This window comes from Pezoporus wallicus, unplaced genomic scaffold (genome assembly GCF_028554395.1).
Source record: "Pezoporus wallicus isolate ANWC-B61680 ecotype Strahan unplaced genomic scaffold, APGP_CSIRO_Pwel_v1 contig_7461, whole genome shotgun sequence".
In the NCBI taxonomy this organism is placed as follows: Eukaryota; Metazoa; Chordata; class Aves; order Psittaciformes; family Psittacidae; genus Pezoporus; species Pezoporus wallicus.
In genome coordinates this window covers 1,335,822-1,351,718 of record NW_026637976.1, presented here as the reverse complement: position 1 = coordinate 1,351,718, position 15,897 = coordinate 1,335,822, and the positions used below count along the sequence as shown (strand labels likewise).

General features: G+C 49.1%; 2 protein-coding genes across 4 annotated transcripts in view; one reads left to right on the top strand and one right to left on the bottom strand.

Annotated features, from left to right (window-relative positions):
* USP35 (ubiquitin specific peptidase 35) overlaps positions 1–2,943 on the bottom strand; it is a 30,262-nt gene extending 27,319 nt beyond the window's left edge. For 2 of the 3 annotated variants that reach the window (XM_057408541.1, XM_057408542.1), the window contains exon 1: positions 2,807–2,943. The gene's annotated coding sequence lies outside the window, so the exon portion shown is untranslated. Of the gene's footprint in view, positions 1–236; positions 531–2,806 lie in introns of those variants that run through there. The other variant, XM_057408543.1, reaches the window with a different exon arrangement.
* A 24-nt stretch (positions 2,944–2,967) lies between these two features.
* On the top strand, positions 2,968–15,049 carry KCTD21 (potassium channel tetramerization domain containing 21). The gene is made up of 2 exons (XM_057408569.1): positions 2,968–3,037; positions 12,353–15,049. The coding sequence occupies exon 2, from the start codon at positions 12,383–12,385 to the stop codon at positions 13,163–13,165; it is 783 nt and encodes a 260-aa protein (XP_057264552.1). The 5' UTR covers positions 2,968–3,037; positions 12,353–12,382; the 3' UTR covers positions 13,166–15,049.
* Positions 15,050–15,897: the final 848 nt, after the last annotated feature.

Genomic DNA, 15,897 nt, shown 5'->3' with positions numbered 1-15,897 from the left:
TAACCCACCCCAGTTGCTTCTTAATTTACTGAATACATTTGGCATTGGATGCCCCAAGGCTTTGTCCTGCCCACAGCAGGTCTGTTTATCCCAGGTATGGTCACTCCTCCTCACGTTCCCCACACAGGAAGGTATCTTCCCTTTCTTCCCCTTCTGCTTTCCAGAGCTCTCAGCCAGAGCTGTGCTCCCCTATTCCCTAGGGCTTTATACCAGGAGTGCCTGCATCCTGCACTGACCTTCAGACCAATGTCCTTTCTATTATCATCCCTGGAGGTTGTAAATACATCTCCTCCGGAAAGCTGGCTGTTTTCTTGCAGGTATTTATAGCATTAACATCGCTCTTCTTCCTTCAGATTTCTGTCTGCTCTTCTCTGTGTCAAGAAACTAAACCCCTGGATACAGACCAAGGGAAAACCATGTCCTGTTTGCCAAAGCATGTTGGAGGGAGGGTTAACACCGGGATCCATCAGATGCTGCCTCACTGCTCGGAGATACAGACATCCCCAAGGTTTTGGTGGTGCTTTTATCTTTCAGTAACTCCTGCAAAGCCCAACTCAGGGCAGATGTAACCTGCAAGCAGTTCCCTATGGGATGGGAACACTCCTGGGTGTCTCTTCTCAGGTCAGCTTCCCTAGGGAAAACCTGATCCGTCTTGGCCAGTTTCTCATGATAGATTTGCAAAGCCCTGCAGGCACCAGGGGACTGCACACACAACCCCACCTAACAATGCTGATCTTGTAACTCTCCCTCCAAGCATCCCCCTGTACCCTGTCACTGAAGGATCGCTCCTCCAGGGTTCCCTCCACATCCTGACCACAGACCATCCCTCTCTCTGAGCATCCCTCCTGGAATCCTGAATCCTGAGCCTCTCTCCTGAACGCCTCCCTCCAAGCAACCCTCCCCTGAGCATCCTTCCTGCATCTCAGCCCTCTGAGAAGCCCTTACTCCAAACATCTCTCCTGCATACCTCCCTAAAAGCCTGTTTCTACATCCCAACCCCTGAGCATCTCTCTGAGTATCCCTCTCAAGCATCCCTTCCTCTGAGCATACGAGTTCCTGAGAACCCTGACTGCATCCTGACCCCCAGACACTCCTCACTGCAACTCCTTCCTGCATCCCAGTCCCTGAGCATCACTCCTGCATCCCAGCCACCGAGTATTCCTCCCTCTGAGCATTCCTCATGCACCCCTTCCCCTAAGCATCCCAAACCCCAAGCATCCCTCCTGCATCTCTTCCGTTGAGCATCGCTCCCTTTCAGCATCCCTTCTGCACCCGAGAGCTCCCTTTTGCATCCCGATGCCGAAGCATCCCTCCTGAACCCCTTTCCCTGAGCTCCCTTTATGCATCCTTCACTCCAAGTATCACTCCATCATCCAGATCCCTCAGCATCCTGACCCCTGTGTATCCCAAACCCAGAGTCTCCCTCCTGCATCTCTTCTTCAAGCATCCCTCCCTTTGAGCATCCCTCCTGCACCCCTTTCCTTAAGGCTTCTCTTCTGCATCTCTTCCCCTGAGTACCGCTCCTGTATCCCTCACCCTGATCGTCCTTCCTGCACCCCTTTTCCCAAATGTCCCTCCTGAGCACCCCTCTGGCATCCTGACCTCCAAACATTCCTCCAGCATTCTGACCCCCAAGCATCTCTCATGTGTCCCTTCCCCTGCACACCTTCCTGCATCCCTCCAGCATCTCTTCGCTCTAGCACCCCTCCTTTTGAGCACTCCTCCTGCACCCCTTTATCCAAGTACCCCTCCTTCATCCCTCATCCTGAGCATTGCTCCAACGTCCTGACCCTTGAGCATCCCCCTGAATCTCTATCCTCGAGTATCACTCTCATTGAGCACCCCTTCTGCACCCCTTTACCCAACTCTCTCTCCTACATGCCTCACCCTGAGCATCCCTTCAGCATCCCGAACCCCAAGTATCCCTCCTGTATCTCTTCCCTCGAGCATCCCTCCCTTTGAGAACCCCTTCCGAATCCCTTTCCCCCAGACTTCTGCATCTTGACCCTTGAGCATCACTCCCGCACCCCTTTACCCAAGTACCCCTCCTTCATCCCTCACCCTGACCATCCCTCCAACATCCTGACCTCCAAGCATCCCTCCTGCATCTCATACCTCGAGCACACCTCCCTTTGAGCACCCCTTCTGAATCCCTCACCCAAGCACCCCTCCTGCACCCCTTTACCAAACTCTCCTGCATCCCTTACCCTGAGCATCCCTCCAGCATCCCGACCCCCGAGCATCCCTCCTGCATCTCCTCTCTCCCTTTCAGCATCCCTCCTGCACCCCTGTACCCAAGTACCCCTGCATCCCTCACCCTGAGCATCCCTTCAGCATCCCGACCCCCGAAAATCCCTCCTGCATCGCATCCCTCAAGCACACCTCCCTTTGAGCACCCCTCCTGAATCCCTCACCTGAGCACCTCTCCTGCACCCCTTTACCCAACTATCCTGCATCCCTCACCCTGAGCATCCCTCCAGCATCCCGACCCCTGAGCATCCCTCCTGCATCTCCTCTCTCCTTTTCAGCATCCCTCCTGCACCCCTGTACCCAAGTACCCCTCCATCCCTCACCCTGAGCATCCCTTCAGCATCCCGACCCCGCAGCATCCCTCCTGCATCTCATGCCTCCCTTTGAGCATCCCTCCCGCACCCCTTTCCCCGTTACTTCTGCATCCCTCACCCTGAGCATCCCTCCCGCACCCCTTTACCAAGTACCCTCCTCACCCCTCACCCCGCGCACCCCTCCCAAGCCCCCTTTGCCCCCCGCCTATCCCCGCAACCGCTTCCCTCCCGTTCCGCGTTACCTGCGGCCGGGGCCGGTCCCGTCTCCCTGCGCCGTGTCCGGCTGGGAGCCGCAGTCCCGCGGGAAGAGCCGGGGCAGGGCCGAGCCCGCTGCGAACTACAAATCCCAGCGCGGCCGGGCCGGGCCGCCCCCCGCTTCCTCCTCCTCCTTCTCCTCCTCCTCCTCCTCCTCCTCCTCCTCCTCCTCCCGCAGCGCCCGGCGAGCGGCGGGGCCGGCGGCTGCAGGGGCGAAGGTGGGTACCGGGAGGGAGGGAGGGATGGATGGAGGAAGGGAAGGGGAGGGGAGCGCTGGGAGCGACCCCCTCCCTCCCCGAGATGGGGAAACTTGTGCGCAGGGGAGGGAGGATGAAGGATTGGGGGGGGGGGACACGGACCGGCAGCGCTGCTGCTCCATGGAGGAACTCAGTGGGATGCGGGAAGAACGGGTGATCCCGCACACAGGGGGGATTTGGGGGTGTTAATTTAGTATTGTAAGCTGATTTAATGGTGTGAATGCCTGGCTGTGTAAGAAAAAGCCGATTTGTGGCTCAGGGTAGGGCTCAGCACCACTCTGCAAACTTTGCACATACCCCCCATTGCTTTCCATGAAATAACTCCAAAATTAAAGGATTTACAGTGATTTAGCTAATCCAAGGCCTATATCCATACACAGGGATGCCTCTGCATCTATGATTCTATGTGCATAAGATAAACCCTATGGAGGGGTTAATTCTAGATGGCACCTACCTTGTTAGTGGTAGTTCCGAGTGGGTTTTGCCAGCATACAGCTGCATCCGTGCTGGCAGTCGGCTGCCCTCTCATTGCAGGGGTGACCTGGAAGTGGAGGTGTCAGTGGGAAAAGGGGTGGAAGCTGGATGGAGGAGCACAGCCCTGTGTGCATCGAGCAGGACGCAGGTGCTGGTCTGCCACGTGTGCAGATGAAGGGGTCCAGCAAGGAAATATTGCATCTGGAAGATGCTCTGAGGGTGCTGGACAGCCAGACTTCCAGTGCCTGAAGGGGCTGCAGGAAAGCTGGAGAGGGGCTTTGGCCAAGGGCCTGTAGGGACAGGCCAAGGGGAATGGCTTTAACCTGCCCGAGGGGAGACTGAGATGAGCTCTTAGGCAGAAGCTCTTCCCTGTGAGGGTGCTGAGGCGCTGGCACAGGGTGCCCAGAGAAGCTGTGGCTGCCCCATCCCTGGCAGTGTTCAAGGCCAGGTTGGACACAGGGGCTTGGAGCAAGCTGCTCTAGTGGAAGGGGTCCCTGCCCGTGGCAGGGGTTGGAGCTGGAGGAGCTTTAAGGTCCCTTCCAACCCAAACCACCCTGGGATTCTATGCTAGGAAATGAGGAATCAGTGAAAGCCATTGCCAGGGCTGGTATTAAATTGGTTTCTTGGACTCTACAAAGGGTTACATCAGCTGCTTGGAAGGAAAAGTGCTGCTCCTGCTGCCGTGAGCTCCCAGCCAGGCTCCCTCCTGCAGTGTGCACTGCCTGCACAGCAGCCCCTGACCCAGGGGTGCTGGAGATCGCACCAGGAGAGCACTGAGCACCGCAGCACCTTGGCTTTTATCCTCCAAACCTCACTGCAGCCGCATCTCTCTGGCTGTGCCTTGCCTCTCCCCCTCCATCTTGTGTTCTGCTGTTCTCCGCCGGTAGCAGTTAACCTTCAGTTCATTCTCCTCCTCCTCCATGCACCACTGCTTTCGTTCCTCTTCTCTCCCAAGGAGCGTGACCTTTGGTTTATATCACTGCTTCCTTTTACTAACTAGGCACCAGCTTTTTCCTACCCTGTCTCCTTACCCCCTTCCCTTAATGCTTCCATCCTGCAAAGAGCCGGTTTCGCATCCTTTTGCATTCCCCTGCATCCTTATGCAAGCAGCCCAGGAGATGCTCAGGGGCATCAAGGTGCAGGTCTGGTGAGGGATGGACACATGGCATTGCACCCACAATAAAGCAGGGATGTCAGGAAACTCCTGCTCACGCTTTCCTATTGTTTGTGTGTTCCTGGCAGAGGAGAGTTTATGTGTGGAATGAAGCACTGTTAGAAGGCTATATCTATACCTATATAGAGAGAGATAGATATAAAGAACTGGCAGCTAAGAAGCTGCTTTCCAAGCTGGATACTCAGCGTGTGTGTTACTGGGTATCACAGCCGCTGGCAGATCGATCCCAGTCCTGCCTTACAGCCAGAAGGGAAGAATGAGCCATTGTTTCCTGCCTTGTGCCTGCTGGGAATTGGAGTCCCTTCCTGGAGCTTGTCACCGGTATCCCTTGTGCCAAGCCCAAACATGGCTGGAGTTTTCCAGAGGCACCGCAGCAATCCTGAAACAAAAACCAGCAGTTTCCCCCCTTCCCAATGGTGTGTTTGGGGATGTATTGCTCCTGGCAGGACATGCCACACTCTGCTTCACCCACTGAATTATAAGCCTCTAAGTGCTGCAGTAAGAGTTGACATTCAATGAGGGTCCAAAATTAGATGGGTCCATCCTGTAGTGATGGGAAAACATAGGTTTTCCTCTCTAATATTGCTATAAATAAGCATGTAGAGTGTAAAAACCATGTTATAAATGTTTAATTTACAGCTGAGGATGAGCTGAGCTAAGTAAATGTGCATCAGAGATGCAAAGGGAGGGTAAGCCTGTCCTTGCAATGGATTATGTCCCAAATCCTGCCTTAAACTCAGCTCTCACTGGATGCCACTGGCTGCTGCTGGCTGGTAAGCAGCTAACTGGGTTTTTAATCTTTTTTATCCCCTAAATACTGTTTCCTTTGTTTCTGCCCTCCTTTTATTGTTCTTTTAGTGGTATTTTCCTTCTTTTAGTAGTATTTTCCTCCTGTCTCTTATGGCGTGATGTCTAGGCTTCACACTACAGGCCCCATAGCACAGTGGGGCACTAAGGCATAGCTGAGGGTCTGGATTTCCTTTGTGAAATCATTCCCTGGATAAGGAATAAGGCACAAAACTGGTGTCTAGGGAGAGTCCCAGCAAGTGCTGAGGTTCCCAACTCCATGAGGTTTATTTGTCTCAGGGCTTGGGTGTTTCATAGAAATGGGAGTTTTTACCCCAAAATGTGGTTTTCAGTAAGATGTGATGGAGCAAAGCGATGTGTGCGAGCATGGGAGCAGAATGAGCACCTTTGATTGTGCTTGCCATTGGTGCACTCTAATGAAGCAGACTGGGGCTCCATCCTGCAAGCCACCATCTCCTCTTGCTGAATCCCATTTGAAGTCCCCAGCTGCCACCCAGGTGCCCAGACATGTCTCCTCTTCATCCCTCCTTTTAGCTGCAATCAATCCTGCCCTTCCCAATGCAGAACTGCTTCCTATAATGCATTACCTGCTCTGTCTCTCGTAACTGATGGGGCTTTCACCAGCTCTCTTCGGCAGCACTCAGAAAACCAAAGAGGTTTTTAATCCGGCTGCTCTTCCTGATGCTTTGCAGCAAGTCCCTGGCTTGCTTTTACTGCCACTCAGGCGTCCTTCATTGTGCCAGCCTAAATAATTCATCTCCTTTTCTATGCTGTTTTATTTGCTCTGTGTGTGTTTCTGCAATTCATTCTTACTCCTCAACTATTCCTTAACATAGCTGCACACGTTTCACTGTCTTAAATACAGGTTTCCCTAGCTTTGGTCATGAGGGACGTTTTACAGCTGGGCTATTGAAGGCTACACTATAAAGTTAACCAGTAGTGCAGTGCCATATGTGTAAAATTAATACTAGGAGCAATGACTGTGTAAATGGCCACATACCATTACATCTGGCAGCAGAAGACCCTGTTGTCACAGCATCCATTAACTCAGATTTCAGGGGATGCTACAACCTTTAATGCCCTGATTGCCGCATGTCAAGGCATCAGAGGCCATAAGTAGCCTGTGGGATGGACTTTGTGACCTCTAACAGGCCATCGTGGTCCACTCCTACCAAATTACACATTGTTGTTGTTCTGCTGCTCTCTGTGTACTCAATTTGATTCATGAGGTGCTCTGAAAGACACTGGGGTCAGGCTGTTAACCTCATCCCAGGTGTTGCCTCTGAAATCATGGAACCATAGAATGGTTTGGGTTGGAAAGGACCTTAAGATCATCCAGTTCCAACCCCATGCCATGGGCAGGGATGCCTCACACTAGACCATGGCACCCAAAGCTCTGTCCAGCCTGGCCTTGAACTAGTATTAGCTTGATTTTAACACATGAGGCTGTTGAACAGAACAAGGCACAACGCATCTCTCTGGTTCTTCATCAAATCCCTGTCCCAGGGTAGATTATTTGTAACGGGAATGATCTAAGTTATCATTTTTTATCTGAAAACGTAACCAGAAATATCCTGTGAAAACTTGTCTTTATAGATGTGTGTCTTGAGGAAGGATCCATGTCTCTGTGAAAACCATCTAAACATATTTGTAAGTTCACCGTTTCCATTACACTGCAGTTTTGGGGCTAAAAAGGGTAGACTACAGCCATACCCCTTTTTCAGAGTGTTAAGTAGGCAGTAACACATGAGCTATTTCTTAATGTTTTACTTAGGCTGGCAAATTGTGACTGATGCTTTTTTGGGGGTGATTACTTGTACTCTTGTGGTTTTTCTCCAGGCTGGGCAAAACAGACACTCAAACTGCATCTACAGAGAGTTATTTATGAGTTTATTAAAGTGCTTTCCATAGAATCACAGACTCACAGACTGCTTTGGGTTGGAAGGGACCTCAAAGGTCACCCAGTTCCAACCCCTGCCATGGGCAGGGACCCCTTCCACTAGAGCAGCTTGCTCCAAGCCCCTGTGTCCAACCTGGCCTTGAACACTGCCAGGGATGGGGCAGCCACAGCTTCTCTGGGCACCCTGTGCCAGCGCCTCAGCACCCTCCCAGGGAAGAGCTTCTGCCTAAGAGCTCATCTCAGTCTCCCCTCGGGCAGGTTAAAGCCATTCCCCTTGGCCTGTCCCTACAGGCCCTTGTCCCAAGCCCCTCTCCAGGGGTCTCCCCAAAGCAGAGTAGGGTCATGGGGAGCTTCTCCTCACCCAACACCCCAAGTCCTTCTCCTCAGGCTGCTCCATCCGGTCTCCCCCAGCCTGTGTTTGTGCTGGGATTGTCCTGACCCAGTAGCAGGACCTTGCCCTTCCCCTTGTTGAACTCCATGAGGTTCACACGGTCCCACCTCTCCAGCCTGTCCAGGTTCTTTTGGATCCCATCCTTTCTCTTAAATGTTATGAATGCGTAAGAGGGGAAATAAGTTTAATCAGAACTGTAAGTACGTGAAAACAGGCAGATGTTGTCTTTTTGCATGCACTTTTATACCTCCCTGCTGTGTTTAAAATGGGAGTTATCCCAGGTTCAAACCAATTATTTGCTCAACTAAACTCATAGGGTAAACAGGAATGTTCTCTATGGATCTGTTGAGGATGCTCCTGGGAGTAAAACCAAAGTTAAAATGCACAAGCCCTGGTCAGTTGAAATGCTTGGATGCTCAGGCAGCAGCTTCTGTTCTAGAGTTTGACTACCAAAAAAGTTCACCACTGCTGGTTTCTCTGCTTGTATCACCTGAAAATGACTTTAAATCAGCCATAGAGTTTTCCCCTATGATATTAAATACATCTGTTTTAAAAGGAAAAACGTATTTAAATGCAGTTCAGTCTGAAAGCACAAAATAAATCCTGTGCTCTTTGGCCAGATTTGCTTCTTCAAGTCCCAGATTAAGGTCTCTGGCTCATCTAATGTGAACGAAGTTTAAGTGGTACTTGGGGAGCAGCTACACAAAAGGCTTTACTGTAATTCTCTGCTGCCAAGAACTGTACCCCAATTCGTACAGCCTAATAGGATCAACTTTCCCCAGCTACTGTCAAGCATATTGGTCAATGCATTAAGGCCAGGTTGATGAGCGATGAGCAGACATATGCATGCTCCTTTGTGCTCTGGTTTTGGCTCTTCGGAGGTTGCCAGACTATCAGGTTCCTCTTCACGCTATGAAGCTGCAAACCTGCAAGTAATGGGATGAATCAGGCAAAGCAGATGATTAACTTGTCCTGTGTTGATCCCGCTTCGTGAACAACAGCTGGGGAATAGTTATCCTGCAGCTTTATCCACGGGCCAGATGTTTGCACCGTTAAGTGTCTGATGCTTAATCCAGCGTGGGGGCAGTTGGGAGGTCTGGAAGAAAGGGAAGCTGGTGCCTTGGGAGGCTGGAATCCAGCCTGTATGGGGCTATAGGCTGCAAAACAGCCTTAAGCAGAATAAGCTGATCAGGGCATGTGTGTGAGCAGCATTCAGAGGTGGGAGAGGAGCAGAGCCCACACAGGGAAGGAGTAAGACCGTGTCTGCCAAGCTCTGTGCTACTGCACCCACAGCAATCCCAGTGCCAGAGCCAAAGCTTGGTTGAATGTCTGATGCTGTTGCTGGCAGCATAGATGTGGTCTTCAGCTTCAAAGAGTTCATGTTACTGCCGTGTTTTGTTGGCAGCCTCCCTTTTGAGACTGCTGATAAAGAAGGCAGTTGCAAGGTATTTTCTTGTTCTGCCCCCCAGCCTGCTCACTGGTAGGGCAGTGTGAGCAGCTGGAAAGTCCTTAACTTAGTGTAAACACTGCTCAGCAACAACTAAACCATCGTAGAATCATAGGATATGTCAAGTTGGAAGGGATCCTTCAGTGTGTTATCAACGTTATCGTCATCCTAAATCCAAAATACAGCACTCGTAACAGCTACTAGGAAGGAAATTATCCAAGCTGAAACCAGGACAACTGGATTGAGATGTCTGCTTCTTATCCAGGCTGTATTGCCAGTGAGTCTTTGGATCAGAATGTGCTTACAGAATCGTAGAATCACAGAATGGTTTGGATTGGAAAGGACCTTAAGATCATCCAGTTCCAACCCCCTGCCATGGGCAGGGATGCCTCACACTAAACCATGTCACCCAAGGCTCTGACCAACCTGGCCTTGAACACCACCAGGGATGGAGCATTCACAACTTCCTTGGACAACCCATTCCAGTGCCTCAGCACCCTCACAGTAAAGAACTTCTTCCTTATATCCAGTCTAAACTTCCCCTGTTTCAGTCTGAACCCGTTCCCCCTTGTCCTGTCACTACAGTCCCTAATGAAGAGTCCCTCCCCAGCACCCTTATAGGCCCCCTAAACGTGGAGGATGTTGAGTTTGAAGTGAAAATCTTCGGACCATCCAGTGGGCTTTAGGTTGTGACTCTCGACGAGAGAACGTCCCTTCACTCTGCCAAGTGAAGCCTGTCATGTACATACGTAGAGTAACATCTCACCCTGCATCTGGCTAAGAGAGCATGAGGAAAGTACTCCCATGGTGTCGAAGAGCAGGCTTGGGCTCCCAAATCTGAAAACACAAGCTATGAAGAAAGAACGGAATCATTTGGGTTGTTTAGTCTAAAGCAGCCTGAGGGGTAGCAGAGATGGGAAGCAATGAACAAGGCCCTTGGGGTCATTGGCAGGCCTGCTCCTACAGGCTGTGTTATTTGGAGGGACATACAGGCACTGCTTTTGTTTGATGCAACTTGGATGAAAGAGTAAAATCCATTTTAAGTTGGTTTTGCGAATGTCAGCTCGTGCTTGTGGCAGTGCTTTAACAGACATATTGCAAGCCCTTAGGGGAAAAAATACACGCAGCCACTTGTACAACAGAATTAGACACGTTGAAGCCTCTGTGTGATCTGTTTTAAACGGCAGTTTGTTCTAAATTGGGTAGAAGTCTTCCAGAATGGGAAGTACACTGAGATGACAGTGCTAAAGGAAGTTTAGCACTGGAACAAATAGCTTTTTGTAGGGTATATTTGGCTGAGGTTAGTCACAGGGATGGTCTTTGCTCATGGCATAGACGGGGTGTTGTGTTGGTCTATGCCTGCGTCTTTATTTACCAGTTCTGTTGGATATGTGGGACTAAAGGATACACAGGCAAAACACCCAGTGGATTTAGAGGTCTGCTTCTTTCCCTCAGTTACTGTGCAGTGAGATGGACACTGTGTGCTAAGGGCTAAAGTGGACTAAAGAACAGAGTGGAATGTTAGTCTTAAACTAGAAATGACGTACAGATTCTCCTTTGACCTATTCATTAGCTGCCCTCAGTCAGGCAAGTTCTTCATAGCAAAATGTTCTTGCTGTCTAGAGGTATATTTGGTTTAGGGTGCCATTAACGCTGTTATTTGGGGTTTAGCAGCCATAAAAGAATTGATATTCCAGAACAAGATGGCATTCTTCCTATCTCTGTTTTGCTGTGGCTCCAGAGCTGATAATAACGTTGTAGTGTCTATGATTATTCCATGACTAGTTAGGAAAATGCCTGCACTTAAGCTTAATTTTAAGGGAGCTGTCTGGCTCCTTTCTGTTGAATGAGCATAGTTGCTATTAGCAAGAGCCTCTGCAAGCAAACTGTAATGGGTTTCCTGCTGATAAAGTCAATAATAAAGTGGGAATGAGCTGATTGATTTGGATTCAGCAGACAAGGAAAACCAGATTTGCAGGTTCTGAGCGAGCAGGAATGAGGGCTCACCTTTTCAAGGCAACTGAATTGATCTGCAGTGGAAGGGGCTGCTTTGCTCCTTCCTCTTCCCTTGCACCAGCCCTGGTATTCATCTGGTTCCAAGATCACAGAATCACAAAATACGGGGTTGGAAGGGACCTCAGGGATCATCTGGTCCAACCTTTCTAGGTAAAGCATGACCTAGACACGATGTCCCAGCACCCTGTGCAGCCCAGTCTTAAGATGTAGCAGAAGCATATTCTGAATAGAAAATGATGGGGTTTTCTCCTTGAACTGGCTCACTGTGCGATCAGATGAGTGCCAGAGCTGGCATAAGGGGAGAGGAAGGTTTAGTGGAGGGTGAAGGGAGGAATGTCCCTTCCAGAGGCAGTGATGCTTCACTGCACCATAAAATCACATCCTCTGCTCATCTCAGCTGACTGCAGAGGAGCTGTGTGGAACCCACATCAGCTGGGACATGGCCCAGATTAATTAGGAGATGTTTCCAAAGGTGAAACGCATTGCAAAGAGAAAGCCTGGTGGGTTTCCTGCTCAATGGAACGCTCTAAGCATGTGCTTAGAGCAGCACTGCTTGCTGGCCAACTGCACTCAAGTGTGTGTCAGGGGATTCTGCTACAACAGCTTTGTTGCTTTAGTTGTATCTTCAGATGCCACAGAAGATGTTGGGATGTGTCCAGTTTGTGTCCTGTCTCTTTTCTTGCCCTCTAAGTTCTGTGTTCATGAGGGAGATGGGATCGGGTGAGCCCAGAACACAACTCTTGCTTTGAAGTCAGTTGTTCAGCTGCAGGCATCCATGGGAGAGATTGCACTTTCAGCGTGATTGTAAAGCTTTGGAAGACTCATGATTTCTGGCATTAAACTGAACTAAACAAAGTCCTGTTTAAGTCTGTTGGGAGAAAAAACATCCTTCTGCTTGTTCTGAAGATACAACCTCCAAAAGTAATCCCCACTTCTAATTCCTATGATGAATCATTGCCATGTAGTTTACCCTTCTATATTTAGGACTCTATCTCTGCAGTTTAACCTTTCAAAGAGATAAACAACTGAATGTGTGGTGTTGGATTCTTTCTTATGTTGTTTTTTAGAATCAGTCCCCACATCGTGACTTTTCCATCATGTCAGAACCCATCACGCTCAATGTTGGAGGAAAACTCTACACCACCTCTCTGTCCACCCTGACGAGCTTCCCAGACTCCATGCTGGGGGCCATGTTTAGTGGGAAGATCCCAACCAAGAAGGACAGCCGGGGCAACTGCTTTATTGACAGAGATGGCAAAATCTTCCGCTACATCCTGAACTTCTTAAGAACTTCTCACCTGGACCTTCCCGAAGACTTCCAGGAAATGGGTTTGCTCCGAAGGGAAGTAGATTTTTATCAAATCCAGCCCCTGATTGAAGCCTTGCAAGAGAAGGAAGTGGAGCTTTCTAAAGCAGAGAAGAACGCCATGCTCAACATCAGCCTCGATCAGAAGACCCAGACCGTGCACTTCACCGTCCGAGAAGCGCCCCAGATCTACAGCCTGTCTTCCTCCAACATGGAAGTGTTCAGCGCTCATATCTTCTCCACGTCATGCCTGTTCCTGAAGCTCCTCGGTTCCAAACTTTACTATTGCTTCAATGGAAACCTCTCGTCGATATCCAGCTACTTGAAGGACCCCAACCATTTGACCTTAGATTGGGTGGCAAGTGTGGAAGGCCTTCCCGAAGAGGAATACACCAGGCAGAACTTAAAGAGACTCTGGGTGGTGCCAGATAACAAGCAAATCAATAGTTTCCAAGTGTTTGTGGAAGAAGTGCTAAAAATAGCCATGAGCGATGGTTTCTGCATAGATTCTTCTCATCCACATACTTCAGACTTCATGAATAATAAGATTATTCGCCTAATTCGGTACAAGTAGGAATGGCTGGTTTGTGATGGTGGCGGCATGGAGATAACACAGGTTAAGTGGTTCCCTTTAAAACACACAACCTAATTCAGAATCATGCTTATCTGGATTAAGAGTCACTAACAGGGAGATGATTTCCCTTTAATGTAATTACCAATGCGACCTGTCAGATGATGTCCATGTTCTACACGGAAGGAATATTGTCTAGCGCCTGAATTAAGGACTGGCTTTGCCTCCACCTCTTTGTACCTGTTGTACAATTGTGGGAAAATCACTTAACTTCTGTCTTTCCTACGTTTTCCAGTTGGAAAAGGGGAGTGATCCTTAACCTCTATTGAAGGGGATGTGAGGGTTCACCAACCAAGGTTTGGCATGTATCTGTACAACAGATGCAGTGAAAGATGCCATGGAGCTGCAGTGCAACAGAGAGCCATGGGAGCACTTTTCCATGTCATGGCCATATCACCCGTGCAGAGCATCCAGGAAGCTTGGTTGGATCCACAGAGAAGAGGCCACACGCTTCTCATGCAGCACTCAATGAAGCACTCATGCAGCACTCGGTAAAGCTGTAAAGGATGGTGCAGACTGCAAGTAAAGGGATCCTGTCTCTTTGGGTTCAACAAAGGATTTCTGTCACCATCTGAAGATGGCTTGGGGTTTGTCTGAAGCCTGTGAGGAAGCCCCTGTTTAAATGACGTGCCTGGCATGGGGAATGACCAAGAAAGCCGTAGCAGAGAGAATGGCCTTCTTACAAACTGAGAACATTGTGGCTGGTGGGGAAATCTGCACTCCGGATGCTCTTAAACCTTTACTTCCACATTCCAAAGGCATCCAAGCCTGCCAGTCCTTTTCTTTCTCTTACAATGTTAACGTTTGTCTGCAGGATGCTGCTGAAACTCTGTGGTAGAGACAGATATGGGGGCAGAGCCCCACAAATATCTCCTAAGCATTCGAGCCTCTTCTTTGGGCACAGCTCCCATCCCCTGGAGTGCATGGGATGCTCTCTGGGAAAGATGGATTCCATCTGAAAGGACAGCGTTCCTATCAAGCATTCCTGTCACAAAACCAGAGGCTCTCTTTTCCTATCCCGGTACACTGAGCCATTTCTTTTACATCACCGTGAAATGGTCAGGTCACTGAGCCAGCATTTTACCTGCTTGCTTGGCTTCGGTGTCAGAGAGCTGGAGGTAAGGCAGTGAGAAACCAGAGGTTGACGACAATGGTCAAGTTCTTTCCTCCACACCTAGTCTGTGCTGTAACAAAGATCATAATCTCTTAGCTGCATGCTAGTTCTAAACATCATTGCACCACCTTCAAGGTGGTTTGCCCTTAGCTAATTATGTTTAGAAGTATCTTAGCTGTCTTTCCCTAACCAGATTGCTATGTGTGCATGAGAGGCCCTCTGGAACATTTCCCATTATCTCTAATGAGATAGAAGGGAAAATGGAATAACCAAGTTTTGCATTTAGAAGCTTCATTGCTTCCAAAAGTTCTTAGCCCAGGGCTGCAAAGCTCAGTGTTGCTCATGTCCTTGTTTCCCAAAGTAACTCTCCTGTCGTTACATCAAGGTGACCTGCGAACAAGCATAAAGAAGCTTTTTGTTACTGGTGTAAAAAAAAAACAGTGAGCTAAAGCTATTTTTACTGTCCCAAGCTGTATCTGCAGGAGGAACACAAAGGATGGTGATGGTAAAAATGCCCATGCTGCAGCTATTGGCAGCCTGTTACAAACCACTGCCCATGTGTGACTTGGTGCTAAACCGGCGTGATGTACGTGGGACCATGTTGTTAGGAAGCACTGCCTGGGCTTGAAGCCCTCAGAACCGTTAAACCTGACAACTTTGGAGTTTTTAAACAGGATTTTGGGGCCAAATTCCAGCCTGACTCACTATATTCTTCTAAACTTAGTTGCATTAGGAAGAACTCCATTTTCCCCATCCATCCTGAGCTATAAAGCGGGAGTAATCTGTTCCAGGGGTTGCTGCCTGCCACTGACACAGTAAAGTGTGAATCTTGTTTGTGACATGAGTCAGTTGGACATTCACAGTGATGATCTATAATAGTAATAGTATTATGATCTGTAAAGTACCATACATGAACCCTTCTTCATTAAATCTAGGCCTTACAACAGATATGCCTCTGCTGAATTTATCCCACAGAGCTTTTGGGGACTATTAACAGCATTTCTTTTTAACCTATGCCCTTGAGAATAGATCCCCCTGATCTATAACAGGAGTTCTTGTATGTCAGGACTGAAATACTACCTATCTGTAGTAGTTTATTTCCTGTCAGCTTGAGTTTATCCAAAGGTAAGAGCAGTTGGCTTAAATCTCATTGGAAAGGGGGGAAAGTCTGTCCTACCCTCTTTAGAGCCCTGAATCAGTACTGCACCATTCTGCTTCAGCAAAATAAGAGAGTTGAAGCATTACGGCATTTTCTGGTCAAAGGCAAGTAAGAGGAGTCCATAAAAACACTGTGCATAGTTTAATGTAGAGCATTTACTCCTCACTTTTGCACCCACCCTCTTTTCTTCTCTTTGGATGATAGCAGCACCCACGCTAAAAGCAGTTATACAGCTCCTTTAGAGAGAGCTCCAACCTGGCCTAGACAGTAACTGGGGTAGTTCTATGACATGGACATAGACGTTTCAATCCCCACAGGCTAAGAAGGGAACTGAACCCAGGTTTACTCCTGGAATGCTTTAACCCATCGTTCTGTTATTGCTAATACACAGAGAGATGTAAA